We start from the raw sequence: 17855 nt of genomic DNA, 5'->3' as shown, positions 1-17855 counted from the left end.
ACTTAAAATTGTTCATTAAACATTGTTAAAATAAACTCTATTTTATAATAAACGACTTGCTTGACCAAAATTTATTTTGAAAAAACAAAAAATTTAAAATTTCAAAATATTCGATGTTTTTGTCCATGAGTGTATATTAAATAACAATTTCTAAATTTTGATTTTCACAACATTAATACACTCAGATGCAAAAAAACGTAACGGAGAAAAGTTTGGTCAAATTCAAAGTATTTCAGTTTTTTTATTTTTAGCCCTACTTTTATGATTTTTTTAGCACACTGTGTATAAATTTATAAATTTTAATTTAGTATAGTGAGACTTTAAATAAAATTTTGTATTTGACTTATTATACGGGGTTAATCGAAAGGTGGTTTTTTATCCTAACTTTGAAACATCCTGTGGAGTAATTTCGATATCGAATTTTTTATCCTATGAAGTCAAGGAGATATCAAAATATTTCTAAACTGTTCCTATTTTTAGACAGCTGTTTCGTAAGTTAGAGTGGAGATGGCACTTTAAGAAGACATAATAAATATTATGCTTCCATAACAGTAATTTTATTAGTATAATAATAATGATATCTATGTGATATGTCGAGAACTTTTTACCTGCTCACGTATACTATTCAAGAGCGTAAATCAAACCAGGAGATAAGTTCTACGGATTTTAGACGGATATATGTAGGTCTTGAGGTAAATCTTGACATAAATGGGTCCCCTTTGCATGACGATAATCAGTTTGAGCACAATACACAGGAGAACGTGCCGTGTTTCATATTCGATATTAAGAATGCGTGGGGTTAATGTTGTTCTTTTCATAGAGAAGTTTAACTCACTCCATTTGTCAACAAACAATTACGCAATAGTCCCTCTTCTGTGTTTGTGCCAACTACTGCTAGTTTATAATAAATTAAGTATAGGGTTGCATTTTGAAACTGTTTTCTCGTAAAATATCAGGTTTTTAAAAGAATTTTATTGGCAATGAATTACAAGTAATTATATAAACTTTTGTTTCTTGTTTCCTCTTGCCGATTGGAATCTGTTTTCAAAATAAAGCTTTTAATTAAAGAATATATCGTGTTTTGTATATGTATATATATCTCGATGAATAACACTCATTTTTTAAACTGTAAATTCAAAGTCGACCAAAAGTCTGAAAACGCCTAATTATCTCTTATGTAACTGGATATTCCAGTGAATTGTACTAAAACCAGGATATACCTATTCTGCAATAGGGAGATGTTAAATTTGATGATTCAACTGTTGCCAGAACACGTTGCTCAAGTTGAGAAAGGCACTCTGCCGAAACAGCTGTAGTGATAATTATTTATATTAAAAAAATGGTGGAAGTGTTGAAAACAAAAGTTTTCAATGTTTTATTACTTGATAAAATGAACTTGCATCCAGTAACAGTATCGAACAGTAACGAATCCAATCAATACTTACTTGTGTTGATAGCAGAACTGTCTGTATGTATTCGAACAACTTGGTGTTTATCGTACCGGCGGGTACGTAAATAGTGACTGCCCATGTCACTCCCAGCAGGGGCATGAGTACCAACAAAGCTCTCGCTGCCTTGTAGTGCTGTTTATGCTCTACAGTCGGAGATGAACGAAGTTTTGTAATAAGTACCCACATTATCTGGACGAGGAATACCAGATTTAGACAAATAACTAGTAGAGGTGGAGATAGGTAAATCCAGTCTAGAAGATCGTTTTGTAACCAAAAACACTGCAACAATATGTCACGAATTAAAGTCTTCTTAATAAACATTTTATATAATGGGAAGATATCAAATTAACAATTAGAAGTCATCCATTAGAAGTACCTACTAGGTATTCTACTTAAAAAAAATAAAAATAAAAAAAATATACATACTTACATTGCTATCCTTTACAGTTACTAGTCCCTTAATTACGGCCCATAAAATGACGATGATCAACGGAGCACCTGAAATTTGGTAGCTGTATTAGGTCAGAAGATAAGAAAATTTTGAGTAACTGCTCACACCTCTTCTCAACGACTTTTTAGTTTTATGAAAATGTAGACGAAATAGGTGGACAGTGTATTTTAATACAATATTCAAGAGTTCAAAAATTGTTAAGGAGCAAATCGTACTTCTTAGTAATCACGAGAAATAATTATTTTTAAATTTTAACCAAATAAAGTTCTTTTTTTCATATAAATAACGACAATAACTAGACTGTTAATAATATAAATATAGTATAAACATAATAAATACGTTTAAAGTTACACATTCCAAATATTTATAGCGGGTGAAAAACTACTTAAGCTCTGACGTCACAATGAGCTCTTTTTAAGCATGAGAGCGCGGTATTTGTGGGAACTCAAACCATAGTCTCATGTGTGGGAACAACAAATGTACACGGTATAGAGATAATAACCACTGAGATCGGAAAATGCACACTAACCTTGGTATACAAGCCCCCAAACCAGCCTTTTATATTTTCACCCCCAACTGACTTCCAATCACAACCCAATCAGCTTGTACTGGGAGATTTATAACAGTCACAGTGTATTTTGGGGCTATGCAGATTCGGACGCAAATGGAGACGCAGTAGAAGCATGGGCCGAAACGAGTGGCCTCACGTTAATCCATGATCCTAAACTTCCACCATCTTTTCAGAGCAAAGTTTGGAAAAGAGGATATAACCCGGATATCTGTTTTTCAAGTAATAACCTCGAATACCGTTGTACCAAAGTACTATATGGCCCCATATCAAAAACTCAGCATAGACCAATTGGTATAAATATCTTTCCAATTGTCAGATCACAAGCTATTCCATTCAGAAGAAGATTTAACTTCAAAAAGGCAAAATGGCAAAAGTATGCAGACATGTTAGATTCTGAGCTGCTACGTCTTGAACCAAAAGTAGAGAACTATGAAACATTTGTAGAGGTACTCAAAAATGTGTCTAGAAAAGCTATTCCCACAGGATGTAAACAACAACATGTTACCGGGATGTCCAGCGAGTCCAAAAAACTAATGAGAACATACTAAACCCTCTATTCCACTGACCCTTTTAGCCAAGAAACGGTTGACCGCGGAGCAGTACTACTCCAACAGCTAAGTCAAGCCAGATAGTAAAATTGGATTGAGATACTGGAAAAAATGGACATCGATCCAAAAGAACATAATCCACCTTGCAAGGTTACAGCAAACCAAGTCGCTGTTCAACTGCTTATGAATGGAAGACCTACGAACCAATATAAGTACCCAAACACTAGAAGAAGATTGGACTCGGAGACAAACCGAATAGGAGCTCCTTTTACACTAAAAGAACTCCCCGATGGTATGAACAGGTTAAAAAACGGGAAAGCTGCAGGTGTGGATAATATATGCAGTGAACAAATAAAGCATCTAGGCCAAGGAGCAAAAACCTGGATCTTGCAACTTTTTAACACGTGCTGCAAAGCCTGCAAAATTCCAAAATCATGAAAGAAATCTAAAGTAATAGCCTTGTTCAAATCAGGAAAGAACTCAGAAAATCCCAGTAGCTACAGAGCTATTTCGCTGTTGTGTCACTTTTTCAAACTATACGAGAGACTCATACTCGCTAGAATAGAAAAAAATGTCGATAAGCACCTTATCTCAGAACGAGGAGGATTCAGACCCGGCAAATCTTTCACCGGTCAAGTCCTCGCACTAACAGAACACATTGAAAAGGGCTTTGAAGAAAAACTTATAACAGAGGCTGCTTTCGTAGATTTGACAGCAGCCTATGACACAGTCAGGCACAAAACATTGCTCTGCACATTATACGACACTCTCAATAACCACAATCTGGGTAGTTTATTCCTTACTGCAAAACAGACGTTTTTTCGTTATGGGGATGGGGGGGGGGGGTGAAATAAGTAGGTGGAGAGTTTAAAAAAACGGCCTCCCAGAGAAATGTTTTAGCACCAATGCTCTTTAATATATACACCAACGACCAACCTACGATGATACTTCCTATATGCTGACGATCTTGCAATATGTGCTTAAGGAAATAGTTTTGAAGCAGTGGAGGAGAAACTCGAAACTGCCTTAAAAACAATGACAGCGTACTACGTGCAGAATTCCTTGAGACCCAATCCCTCTAAGGGATTGGGTCAAAAGCACAAGTCTGCGCTTTTCACCTTTGCGCAAAGGAAGCCAAGCAAAAACTCCAAATTGCGTGGAATGGTAATACATTAGAACACACAAACCAACCTATATATCTTTGAGTAACTCTGGACCGGTCTCTCACCTACAGACAACATTGCATAAAAACGAGAGGGAAAGTAACAACTAGGAACAGCGTACTCAGAAAGCTAACGGGAAGTAAATGTGGTGCACGTCCTGGAGTTTTAAGAATAACTGCACAGGCACTGTGTTTCTCAACTGCTGAATATGCGTGCCCCGTTTGGGGCAGATCTGTCCACACCAAACAAGTTGATACTGAGCTAAATGAGACATACAGGATAGTAACGGGGTGCATAAAACCAACGCCACTCTCAAATCGATATAAAGCAGCGGGTTTTGCAGAACCCTCAACACGCAGAGGCGTTGCAGAGCACATAGAGAAAATTAAACAGATCACGGAAGAGAGGCATGCCCTATACAAAGCTCGAACACCACGAAAGCGACTAAAATCTAGGAAAAGCTTCCTTGAAACAGTGCAGGATGAACCACCTGAGTATTTTCCTCTTACCCAGGTTCAATGGACCGGCCAGTCCCTACACTTCAAAACGTGGAAAACTATGAATAGGATAAGAACGGGGGTCGCTCCAGTAAAATCAAACATGACAAAATGGGGAAAAATAGACCAAGATGAAGTGAACTGTGACTGTGGAGAAACACAAAATATGGAACATCTTAAAAGCAGAAACTGTCATCATCGATGTACCCTCGAAGATTTGTGGCTCGCCAACAAAGATGGAACCGACGTAGCCCGATACTGGCCCGAAATTTAATGAATGTCATGACCGGACACGATAAAGTAAAGTTACAATGGGCGGGGATTTTAAAACCTTTCCAAACATTTCTAATTTGTATGTATTTGTCCCATAAGAAGCTGGAAATATTGGTTTTTTTAAATTGTTTATTTTGGTTATGAACATTCATTCTGTGCGATTGGTATTATTTGTTGTTCGTGAATTTGTGAGGTAAGAATATCAAAGGATTAAGATATTTATTATAAATGTTCATATTTTAAGGTTATGTCAATCAACAATAATGGTTTATAGCCAAACAAATAAAAAAGAAAGAAATTATACCAGCTTTTACAACAAACAACAACTTAAGTGAATATATTAAAATTAACAAGAGCCAAAATAAAAAGCACTTACACAGTATACAAACTTAAATGTGGAGACTGTTCAAAAACTTACATCGGTCAAACTGGTAGAACTTTTAATAAACGTATAGCAGAACATAAAATGGCTTTCAATAATAGAAAAACAGATTCTACATATGCACTTCAACCTCTAGATCATAGTCATTCTTTTAATGACGAATTTCAAATTCTTCACATTCAAATTAAAGGCCTTAAGCTATCTCTATTAGAATCTATGACAATTAACAAATTAAAAAACACAGACATCATTCTGAATGAGCAACTTGAGATAAACAGCTCTCCCCTCCTCAACTTATTCAGTTAAAGACTATAAAGTGTAGTAGTAGTGTAGTAGTGTAGACACTTAAGAAAGGCACCCTGCCGAAACAGCTGTAGTGATAAAATATTATAACACCTTTATAAGCCTATGTAGAGTTTAAATATTAATATAAAAATAGAGCATACTCTCTGTACATATACACCTGTTAGAATAGTGCCTTTTTGTGTTAGATCAGATAAGGAATGCCATAGGATAAGCTGTTCATTTCGAGTAATCTTATAATTTTATATTCTAGAATGACTTCTTGGTCAATTATGCTCACAGCGTAATTAACACTAATTTGAATACTTTAGAGGTGCTTATAATGTTCTTAAATATTAACTCAGATAAATGTTTCACTTACCCCATCCAATGCTGACGTATATCCGCAACTTAAAAGTATCATGTCTGAGAGTTTTAACGACAAGAATATAGAGATACATTCCTGAAATAAATTACATTACGGTACATTAAGAGTTTGACGAAGTTCTTGAAGTTATATAGGCCCCCTCACTGTACTTTATATATAGAGACTGGTTCGTGGTGACATTTGCTAAGGGTTGTATAATTTGTAAATTACAATCTAATTTAAGTTGTCTACAAGCACAAAGTTTGCATCATAATTATAAAGTAAGTTGTAAATTAATATCCATTTTTTATTAAAGGGCCTTACAAATATAGTATACCTAAATTAATTATGTTTTTAATTCTGAAAAAAATTATAGTTTGCTTATTATCTTTACTTCTCGTGGCTTGAATGTCATAGTTGGTAGTCTCAGAAAAAAATGGCGTGAAAAAACAGAAATCTGGCACAACTTCTACAGGTGGCCCTTAACAGAGTTCTTGACAAAGCAAAAAATGTAGGCAATGAAAACTCATAGTAGATAGTGATAATCCATTTAATAAAAATTGTAAGGCCAATCTGGTTAACCTACATGTAAAAGTAATCAAACTTGACTTCTTTTAAACACATTTACACGTTTAAACACTTCTGAAAATCAGCATAATGTAGGTTTTTAATTTTTCTTCCTCCTATCGTTGCTCCACCTTGCCATTCCTCAAAAACTTGACGCATAATATGTTCACTATATACATATATTGAATAGAATAGGGGATATTATGCATCCCTGTCGAACTCTAGATTTTAATTTAAAGTTTTTCTAAACCACATTATTAACTCTTACATTAGCAGTATTATTTACGTTTTTGTAATAAATAGATTAGATGTTCTGGCGTACCCATTTCTCTAGGTATATACCACATTTTATCCCATTTTACGACATCGAAGGCCTTGGAATAGTCAACAAAGCATAAATATGTTTCTATGTTAAACTCTCGAGATTTGTTCCTCTACCTGGGACGAATCCGCATTATTCTTGGGGAATTTGTGGTAAGAGAATTGATTTTAGTCTTTCATTGATGGTGGTTAGAAGTACTTTGCTCGCGTGTGATATCAATGCTACTGTATGGTAATTACTGCAATCTGTCGGTGAACCTTTTTTATATATGGAAATAAACGTGAGTTTACCCCAGTCATTTGGCCACTTTCCGGTATTCCAGATCTCATTGCAAATTCTAAGTGTGTTTCAGCTGTTATTCCATCTTCTCCTTCTGCCTTTCTGAATTTTAGCGTTTTGATTGCCGCCCCAATTTCTGATTTCAATATTTGAGGTTCTTTTTCATAACTTCTTTTCTCTGTATTATTGTCTGGGTCGTTGTTAGAGAATAGTATTTCGCAATATTGTTTCCACACCTCTACGATACCGTCTGGGTTTGTTATAGTATTTTCATAATATGGATGGTAATACCATATGATGATGATCTGTATCTGCGGTTTGAATTCTCTCGCTAGATACTTGACTTTCGAGGAAAGTTCTCTAGAGTCTTGGCGGTCAGCATGTTCCTCTAGTTAAACAAATAGTTAAATCTATAGTTATGGTTATATGCAAGAAAGTTATAATGCTGATGCTACAGTGCCATAGATGAATCATACTCTCCTCTTTTGAGAGCATAAAGTATACAAAGATCCTGAACTCAGTATCATATGTGGAAACGTTCATAGAAAATGAAAATACCTCAAAACTTCTATGAAAAATATCACTTTGCTTTTCTAAAGCCGTTTAAACCTGATTACTGATTCTAGAATCAATAGAATGCATTAGTTCGTCTGACTACACATGTTCAAATAGATTTTTCCAATTCCATGACAACAGGTGCATTGTTTATCGACATAAAAAGAGCTTATGAGAATATTAATTTCAATATACTCTGTGTTAAACTTGTCTTTCTTGACGATAAAAAAAATCTATGGCATATTTATTAACAAATTATATAAAGAAATATAAAATTAGTATTTCTTGGGTTTAGGTTCAATAAGTAATATTAAATTTGGAACCAGATTTTATTGTCCATTAAAATCAACGTTTCGGCAGGAAACCCTTGGCTTTGTCAAGATTCAAAACGTAAAACAGGACACTGACATTAATGAATTTACTTTTTATGCGATTTTAAATTTATGTGGTTTGTATCTCGTCCAAAAATTTATCCAAAATTTTCTATTATTAACTATAATTAAATATTACCTATTCACATCCAGATGTCAGTAAAGTGAGCGTTTGCAATTCGGGGATTCCCTTGTTACATGATTTTCCTATTACATCATTTCGAGTTTCGCATTAAAAGGTATAACCTGTTATTGTTTTAAAATAATGTTTCTCCCAGCGGTGCTTTCTTTTATAATAAGTTGTTTAAAATTTTGCTGATACCAAGTTGCAGTATAATAAGCAGCACGGTTTTCGGATTGAAACGTTTCAAGTGAGTGTCATAAAGTCTTAATTTTCATTAGAAGAGGTTTTTCCATCTCAATATCGTAAGTCTAATTTTTTTAAGATTTGATTTGGCCCAATGGAGAAAAAAACATCAAAGACAATCAATTTCGTTGGAAACGAAAATTGTTATTTTAGATCGCTTAGCGATCGAATAGCTAACGAAGAATAGCTAACCGGGTTTATAAAAAGAAATGCACTTGATAATATCAAGATTACAGGAGAGAGTGCTGTAGCAGATGAAGCAGCAGCAAAAATATTTCCACAGGAGCTAGCGAAAATTATTGCAGATTGGGACTATTCTGCCGATCAAGTATTTAATGCTGATGAAACGGGACTATATTGGAAAAAATGCCTAACCGTACTTAAATCGCAAAGGATGAAAAAACTGCAAGTAGATATAAAACAAGTAAAGATCGACTAACATTATTACTTTGTAGCAATGCACCAGGAGATCGGATGTTGAAATCGCTCTTAATAAATAAATCTCTTTGACTACGTGCTTTAGAAGGCAAAGATTTAAAACGACTCCCAGAGCAAGGGATGGCTAACAAGAAAGCCTGGGTGACAAAGTTTTATTAATTATTGACAATGCAGCAGGTCATCGACACTTAGAACATCCAAACGTTCAAATAGTATTTCTTACGCCCAATACAACAAGCCTTATTTAGCCATTAGATCAAGGCATAGCTGCAACGTTTAAAAATATAACATAAAGGAAACTAATAAATCCATTGTGTGTAAACTAGAAAATGAGTCCTTAACAGTAAAAAACGTGTGGAAGCAATTTTCTATTTTTGATTGTTTGATTCCTGTTGCATCTGCTTCCGCTCAAATAAGACCAAGAACTTGAAATGCCTGTTATAAAAAGGTTTGGCCAGTATCTGTAACAAGCAATGCAACCATTCAAACATCGACACTATCAGAGGAAATAATTAATTTGGCACATGCAATTGGTGGAGATGGTTTTAATACCTTCAGCCACGATGATATAGGTGAATTGCTTGTGGATGATGTATTAAGTGACCATGATATAATTGATCAAACTTTATATCTAACTTTAGATATCATCGTGAATCTAGAAGATGATAATGACGAGGAAGAAAAACCAACCCCCCTCACTGCCAAATTAATTCGAGAAGGACTTCAACTTTCCAGTAAATTAGATAATTATTTTCTTACAAATGACTCAAATTCTGAACGAGCCTTTAAATTACAACGTGAGCTACAGAACTGCATGCCAGGATATCGTGAGCTACATAAAAAATTACTAGCATCATCATCGCAAGGTTTAATTACTGATTACATTGTCACAAAAGAAAGAGCTACACAAAACGAGAATGAAGTTTGTGAAAATCTATCACCTTTACCGCAAATATCTGTTGCTGAGACAGTTCCTTCTGATGACGAAGATGATTTTGAGCCACTTCGCAAACGGTGCAAACCATTATCAGATAGCGATAATGATTAAATATATTAATAATAATGTAAAACTACATGTGCCTATTACTTTCCCATAAAATAAAATAAATAATGTTTTGAATACGAAGTTTTTTTTAAGCTTTTGTATGAATTTCTTTCAGATATTCGAAGTAATTTATCATGAAGCCTATTTCTTTTAATTTCTGCAAACTTTTTTGTTTTTGTCTAGGTTTTATGTAATATGAGAAGGCTACGGAACGTATAATTACTTGTATTCCTACTTTTTCATGTCAAGTAATGTCTTTTATATGCGATGTTTATAATTATTGAATAAAATAAAGGTGTTAAATAAAACAAAAAGGGTTTTAAAACGACATGACGCTTCTACTATTATGACATAGTAATGGTAAAAAAAGTGAGTAACTGAAATCTTTTGACATATATTTAAAATGAGCAGGAAGTTTCTAAATGAATATGCAACAGCCATTAAACCAGCAGCTTTTACATTCAACTAATAATTGATTTAAGTGTCCAACTCAATTTAAAACTTATAATGATGTTAAATATAAATGTACGATGGCATATTTACCCTCAACGAACATCCAAAAGAAAGTAGAAACATGGGAGTAATGCAACAGCATGGTACCAAACCCACAGAACAATATTTCGCTCTTGTAATTAATCTACAACAAAAAAAATATTCTATATAAATTGTATATACGGGGTACGCATAATAAATAACACAGACAGGTAAAAATTTAAAAGATCCCGGCAGTTTTCTTATGTAAAAGTGGTTTCCGTTAAATTGACTGAAACTTTGCAGAGGGGTAGGTTTGATCATGCTGATCAATAGTTCTCATTGCGCCCAAGACTCAGAAATCAACAGTTTCTCAGTTACAGACGTTCAAAGTGTCTGTTTTAGTTCATTTGAATAATAAATATTTGGGGGATGATTCTAAATAAAAAAAAAAAAAAAATAACAGTTTGCTATATAAACGTATGTCCGCAAATGGTTTCTTTTCCTAGATACAGGGTGTTGAAATTGTTCTTACAAACAAAATTTATTTATTGCCCTGAATACGGTTTAGATAAGCAAATGAAGTTTGGTGAGCTTTAACAGGTAGTTACTATACACATTTCAAATTGTTATTTCATTTCATTATTGAATTCTTCGTTTAATTTGTGACAAAATAAATCTTTCTTCCTTTTTTGAAGAGACGTTTCTATAATGACTTTGTGTTTCACTTTTCTCTCTATAGTGAAATGCTGAGGCGAGCGTCACGAAAATAGCGTCACGATATGGCGTCGTCACGAGTAGCGTCATAGACTAGTGGGTCTTCATATCGATTCACTACTCTCGATCAATTCGTTTCTAGTCATCATATGTTTACTCTACTCAGGTTTAAATTAAAAACTACATGAAAAGTAACTAACAAAATACAGACATTAAATGAAAAGGAAAAAATTAAGAGAATACCAACTTATCTATCAACAAAAGATAGTAAAACAAACAAAACAATAAAATATCGATACTAAAATTTGATTGGTAACGATTCTCCAATGTCAAAATTCATCATATATGTCAAAAGTCATAAATATCATCCCATCCAATTAACAACAATATACAATCGTCTATTTAATAACGCCCGATATCATAATCAATTTAAAGTGCACATTATATAAATTAAAAGTCCATTTTAAGTGTAAATTTCAGTTTCATAATACATACTACGACCCAACTTAAATGGTAAAAATCTGTCAACTACACATTATAACCTCAAAATTCTGACAATCGTTTTTTAATTCTTGTTGATCCAAATTCATGATTTTAACAAATGGACTAAAAACCGACAGTTTGAATTTTTATAACTCAGAAACAATTGATTTTTGAGTTTTGGGACACCGAGAACTTCTGATTAATACAACCAAAGCTACCTCCCTGCAAAGTTTTAGTAAATTTAACTGAAACCACTTTTATATAAGAAATATACGAGGAATATTGAGAACCAATGAGCCTTAGAGCTGAATATTGTGTCACGTTTCAGGGAAAATATTTTGTAGTTTGCGCCTAATTAAAATATAAAAAAGATAAAGTTTTAAATTTTTTTTAATGTAGAAGTTTGAGTCTTAGATAGTCCTCATATTATAATAAAAATAAGGCAGAAGATACTTACTAATATAAGCATCATGATCCAACTGCAGTACATTAAAATATATGACCACATAAGGTTTATGTGGATTTTATTCCTAAGACAATGCAGATCTCTAAAATAACAAAAAATAGGTATTAGTCTACATTTTTAAAACAATATTTAACAGAAATTATTTAGTAGTATTTTTCTGATATCCAATTATATCCTGTTAGATTCTTTATGTACTGTTTATAATTCAAAATTATACAGTTCGCTAAGTTTTGGATTAGATATTGAACACTACATATAAGTGCTAAAATCGGCAACATTGCCTCGTACGAGGTAATTGTAATTCTCTCCTCACCTCCGGCACCTAGACAGAAAACGAGAAAACCATTTAGTAAAACATAACAATGCAAGGGATATACATCTTCGTCCGTTACGTATACCCTGTTCATGTCTTATAACATAAACTCAATAAAAATACACTGACCTTTATAAGGCTAGCTCTCCACTTGCGATTTGTAGTCGCGCGATTGTTTAGACGCAAAGATTGAACACATTGTTGCAAATATAAGTCAATCTATTTGGGACTAAATAATCACAGCGATTGAGAAAACGTAACCTGCCATATTTTTACTGCGACCTGATAGTGGTCTACCACAATGAATCATACGGACAAGCATAGATATGCATTCACTTACGTTTGAGAGAGGTTGAGAAATCTATATTATATTCGGCAAAAATTATAAAACCATCTCTCTTTGCAACTTAAATCTGCAACTTCTTTCCTTAAGTTCCGTAAAATGACAAAAGCCTATCTATCTGAAAGACCATATTATTCAGTGGAAGAGTTTCTTAACAAATAACTGAGAAACGTTTATGTACAAGTATGTACAAGTTGGACAATAAAGCATATTTCTATTCTATTCTATTGTTTAGTCGCAATTCTGAAGCCAACCAAGTCTGGTATGTCTTCTTCTTCTTCTTCTTCTTGTGCCACTCCTATCGGAGATTGGAAATCATCAAGGCTATCCTGACCTTGTTTACAGCTGACCTAGAGAGTTTATTAGTGGTACAGCCAAACCACTCTCTCAAATTACGCAACCATGACATTGCGTGACCCAAATATTCGAGTTTTCTTCGTTTGATTGTTGACAAAATTTCTGGGTCTTTTCCTATCCTTCGCATTACTTCAAAGTTTGTAACTCTTTCAACCCAACTTATCTTCAGCATTCGACGGAAGCATCACATCTCGAAACTTTCAATATTTTTTAAATTGTTTTGCTTGAGAGTCCAGGCCTCTACACCGTATAATAGCGTGTTAAATACGTAGCCCCTTAGCATTCTTAATCGGAGAGGGATGCTTATATCTCTGTTGCAGAAGAATTTCCTCATCTTTATGAAGTAAATGAGGTATGTCTTCAAGAATACGTAATTTTGATTTTTTTTTAAATGTCAGTAAATAAATCCAATAACGATGCTTTCGTTTAGTTCTCGCCCGAAGCAAAAGAGCGATCACACAAGTAGTTTTGATGTCATCCATTGGAAAACTGATGTAATTCAGCGATTTATAAATCGCAATGAAGGCACCCTCTAGATTTTCTAAGACAGCGATTTTTTTGTCGCCGCGCAAAAATCGTAAGTGGAGGGTTAGCCTAAGGCGGTGCATTTGTATCGGTTTTTAATAATGTGAACAATTTTTTGTGGTTGAAATAAAAATAAAAGCGCATTTCTTTAAAAAGATAAAACAAAAAATATACTCTTCTTGAAAATAAAAAATAATTTCTAATGAAATAAGAAATAATTCTTTATGCCTTACAGAAATGATTCAAATATTTGACCTTCTAAGGTCAAATATTCCAATCTGTAATAAAAACTTCTGCGGACAGATGAACGATTTTCTGCTGTAACAGAATTGGAGACTTCTCTTATTCGGTTTAATTCATCCAAATTTTGAGGATTATCGTTGATGATGCTTTTTAAATGTCTCCAAAAAAAGAAGTTAATGGGTGTAAGATCTGGAGATCGCACTGGCTACTTATTATCGCCAACTGATAACTCGATTCGGTTAAGTATTGTTTAAGTACTCCCTAATTATTCGAGCGTTGTAAACTGAACAGCCGTCTTGGTGATACCAAACATTCTCCAGATTTACATCAGGAAGATTGAGAATAGCCGGAAGAACATGATTCTGTTACAAATCGAGGTATACTCTACTATTGAAATTGCCCTCAATAAAAAATGGACCTATTATGTGCTCTCCTAAAATGCCAGTCCAGACTTTTTAAGGACGTTGAGTTCGGTAAACAACACTTCTGTGTTGGTTTTCCCGCGCCCAATGCCTCATAATGGAAGGATTGTATCTCCCTACCAACGAAACCGAAGATTCATCAGCGAATAAAATGTTTTTAATAAAATTTGGTTCATCATTAGCCTTCGTTATTAGAGTTTCACAAAATTCCATTCTTCGAAAGTAGATGTCTGGATAAAGCTGCTGCGTTTTCGAATATTTAAAATTCTTTGAAACGTGCTTTTTCCATACTTTCATTACAGTAACATTGCTAATATCTAACTCTCTAGCATCTTGTGTATCCCTGTATCCTCTTTCCTTAAATTTTTCTGGAGACACTTCTTGAGCGGAGTGACATTTTGTGAAATTTTGTGGCAATAACAACTCCCAAAATTTTTAATAATATTATGAATTGACTAAATAAAAAAATATAGAAACAATAACGGTGGAAGAAAACAAGCTATATACACTTTTCTTTGCGGATGACCAGATAGTAATTGCCGAAGACAGCTACGATCTTAGCTATATGGTAAGAAAACTGCAAGAAGAATATGAGGTGGCAGGTCTAAACATGAATATGACAAAATGTGAATATCTCTCAGTGGGAACAGATGAAATATGTGACCTAGTCTTGGAAGACGACAAAATCAAAGGCGTGCAATCCTGCAAATATTTGGGGGTCACTTTCAACAAGAAGGGAAATAGCGCAGATGAAATCAGGGAAATAATAAACAAGGGCAGAGCAGCGACTGGTACCTTAAGCTCTCTTCTCTGGCAAAAAACAATTCGACGAGAAACCAAAAAACACATTTACGGTAGTATAGTCCAAAGTATTACACTTTACGGTTCGGAAGTATGGGACGTCACCAAAGCTAATAGAAACAAACTTATGACGACAGAAATGGATTATCTGAGACGAAGCTGCGGTAGATCGAAACTGGAGAGAGTTAGAAACGAACAAATAAGAAACGAAATGCAAATGGAGATAAATATCAATGATGACATAGAAAGAAAACAATTAATCTGGTTCGGACATGTTAAAAGAATGCCAGAGTACAGATGACCTAGAAGAGTACTGGAATGGATCCCTCCTGAAAGAAGAAAGAGAGGACGACCACGAGGAGAAGTTGGCGCAACGATATTGATGAAGCAATGGCGGCAAGAGACTTAGAAGAGGCAACTGCATATGACAGAAAAAGATGGAAATTGGGGGCGGAGAAGCGGCGACAGCCGCTAAGGATAATAAATCCGTTATTATTATATGAATTGACTAATATTGAATTGGAAATGGGGGGTTATAGACGAATGCTAAAGATACCTTGGACAGCAAGGAAAACTAATGAAGAAGTACTAAGGAGCGTCAACAAAGATAGAGAACTGCTAAAGACTGTTAACCATCTAAAAAATGTCTTACCTGGGACATATAGTAAGGGGAACTCGATTATAACTGACCCTTAAAGGCAAAATAGAGGGCCGTAGAGGTGTAGGAAGAAAACAAGTCTCTTGGTTAAAAAACATTCGTGAATGGACACAAATATCAAATGCAGGACAATTATTCCATATTGCAGAAGATCGAGAAGCCTTCGCAATGGTGATCGCGAACGTCGGGTAATTCTGATATAGCACGCGAAGAAGAAGAAGATGAATTGACTGTACGCAAGGAATTGGTCTCCCTTCAAAATCACAGAAAATAAATCTACACACTGTCCAGAATTACCACCATAAAACCATTTTATTATTTGAACCTTTTCTACGGGTGCATCAACAGACATGTTGTTTAGACATGCTATTTTCTTTTACTCCTCTTGATATATACTCCAGGATTTTTTGTTCTAAGGGAGCTAGTAGTTTCTCATCGCTTTTTGACAATATCCAGATCGCTGGCCCATAAACAAGGATCAGCCTTGTCAGGGTGTTGTATATCCGGAAATAGATTGTATTATGACACATTTATAAAATATAGGTCAAAGCGGCAAGAGGTGCATGTCCCTAAAAAACTTGATAGTGTGTAAGTTTTTATTAAAATTAGCTTAGTACTCTCAGCATGACACATGTTATCTTCAGAGCTTCCTTAAATTTTGCAAAAGTTGGTGTTACTTTGAATTTGATGCGTTTATAAATTAACCATATGTCTATGTTCAGCAATTCTCTCTTCCTTGACAGTCTAAGGTATTTATTAAAGTCAAATACCATACTGTAGATATCAAACTGGAGATAGACTGTATGAATTGTTAATGATTGCCTCCCATTTATTTAATAATGGGGGGAATAAAATTTATTTTTCCTTACATTATCTAAGCCGATAAATCCTTTATAATTTTTTAAACTAAGAAAAAGCGAACATTGGATTTCGATTGTAAACAATAAAATTACCATGTTTAATTATTTGCGAGATTCCTTATCTTCTATAAATATTTAAAACTTAATTATTTATTACATAAGTAAAATATCTCTGTAAATGTTTTCTGTTTTGTACTTACTTAAAATACATGAAAATTGCTACAGCTATCGTTAAAGTTATTAGACTTATGATAAAACCCACGAAGAATATTGTTTGGGTCGTGTCTTCTTGCATTTCAACTTTCTCCAGCAAAAGTTCCTTGCACATGGAAAAATTTTGTTTTGCCCACGTTCCGTTCTCTGTACATAACCGCGTGGCGTTTTCTAGAAGATATATAATTAATATAATGCTTAAACAACAGGAATAACGAAGACAAACAAAGACAATACAATATTGACTACAACAAATACAACTGAAATCCTGTGACCTCTAAATTATAAACACAATTATATATACTCCCTGGCCAAATTATTAGACGTTCTTCTGTTTTTAATAAGTTATTGTTTTATACGACTTTATATGCAGTACTTTTACATACAAACATACATGAAATGGATTTTTATTCAGGAAATTTATTATGTATTTGTATCTATTTGTCACATATGGCAACACTGTGTTAATCAGTTCTTTCCGGAACGTAAACAAGTCTAAACCTGCTCCCATCGCGTTCGCGTTAATTCAGTTGCAGACGTGTCTCTGTGGCTTTATGTGCTGTGTTTGTTTATTTAGCAGTTTTATATTACACATTTTTATTTGTTTATTTCGTGTGCACCACGCCAAGTAAAAAAGCTGAACTAAAGGCCCTCGTGAATGCTAAAATATTTTCGAACCGCGAAATGTCATGGAGATTGAAGGTTTGGGAAGCTAGTGTATGAGGCATAAAGAATATTTAATCAGGGGAAGAATTGAAGGTCAGAAAGTTCTTTAAAGAAAATTTGCCTGGAAACAGATTTGCTACTACAAAATTGATAAAATTTCCAAGATGTCAGCGTGAATGCTTCTGAACGTACTGTGCCAATAAAATTAAAAGGTTTGGGTTTTAAGGAAGCAAAGCGTCAGAAAGGTTACCTGCAATGAAAGCAAAGCGTCAGAATTATGCCAAACAGTGGCGTGATGCGTGATAAAGATGTGGACTTCTGGATATCGGTAAGTTCATAATTTCTTGACAAATAATGCATTTAACTATTTAGCCAACAGAAATACCAA

At 34.2% G+C, this 17855-nt stretch overlaps 1 protein-coding gene across 4 annotated transcripts in view; it reads right to left on the bottom strand.

Annotated features, from left to right (window-relative positions):
* LOC140440209 (diuretic hormone receptor-like) overlaps window positions 1-17855 on the bottom strand; it is a 34107-nt gene that overhangs the window by 3667 nt on the left and 12585 nt on the right. For all 4 annotated transcript variants that reach the window (XM_072530554.1, XM_072530558.1, XM_072530557.1 and 1 more), the window contains exons 3-8: window positions 16789-16972; window positions 12058-12148; window positions 10473-10566; window positions 6001-6081; window positions 1882-1949; window positions 1446-1730 (exon numbers count right to left, since the gene is read on the bottom strand). In XM_072530554.1, coding sequence (XP_072386655.1) covers window positions 1446-1730; window positions 1882-1949; window positions 6001-6081; window positions 10473-10566; window positions 12058-12148; window positions 16789-16972 — 803 coding nt within the window. The remainder of the gene's footprint in view (window positions 1-1445; window positions 1731-1881; window positions 1950-6000; window positions 6082-10472; window positions 10567-12057; window positions 12149-16788; window positions 16973-17855) is intronic.

The sequence above is a fragment of the Diabrotica undecimpunctata genome, chromosome 4 (assembly GCF_040954645.1).
Source record: "Diabrotica undecimpunctata isolate CICGRU chromosome 4, icDiaUnde3, whole genome shotgun sequence".
NCBI lineage: Eukaryota > Metazoa > Arthropoda > Insecta > Coleoptera > Chrysomelidae > Diabrotica > Diabrotica undecimpunctata.
This window is presented reverse-complemented; position numbering and strand designations above follow the sequence as displayed.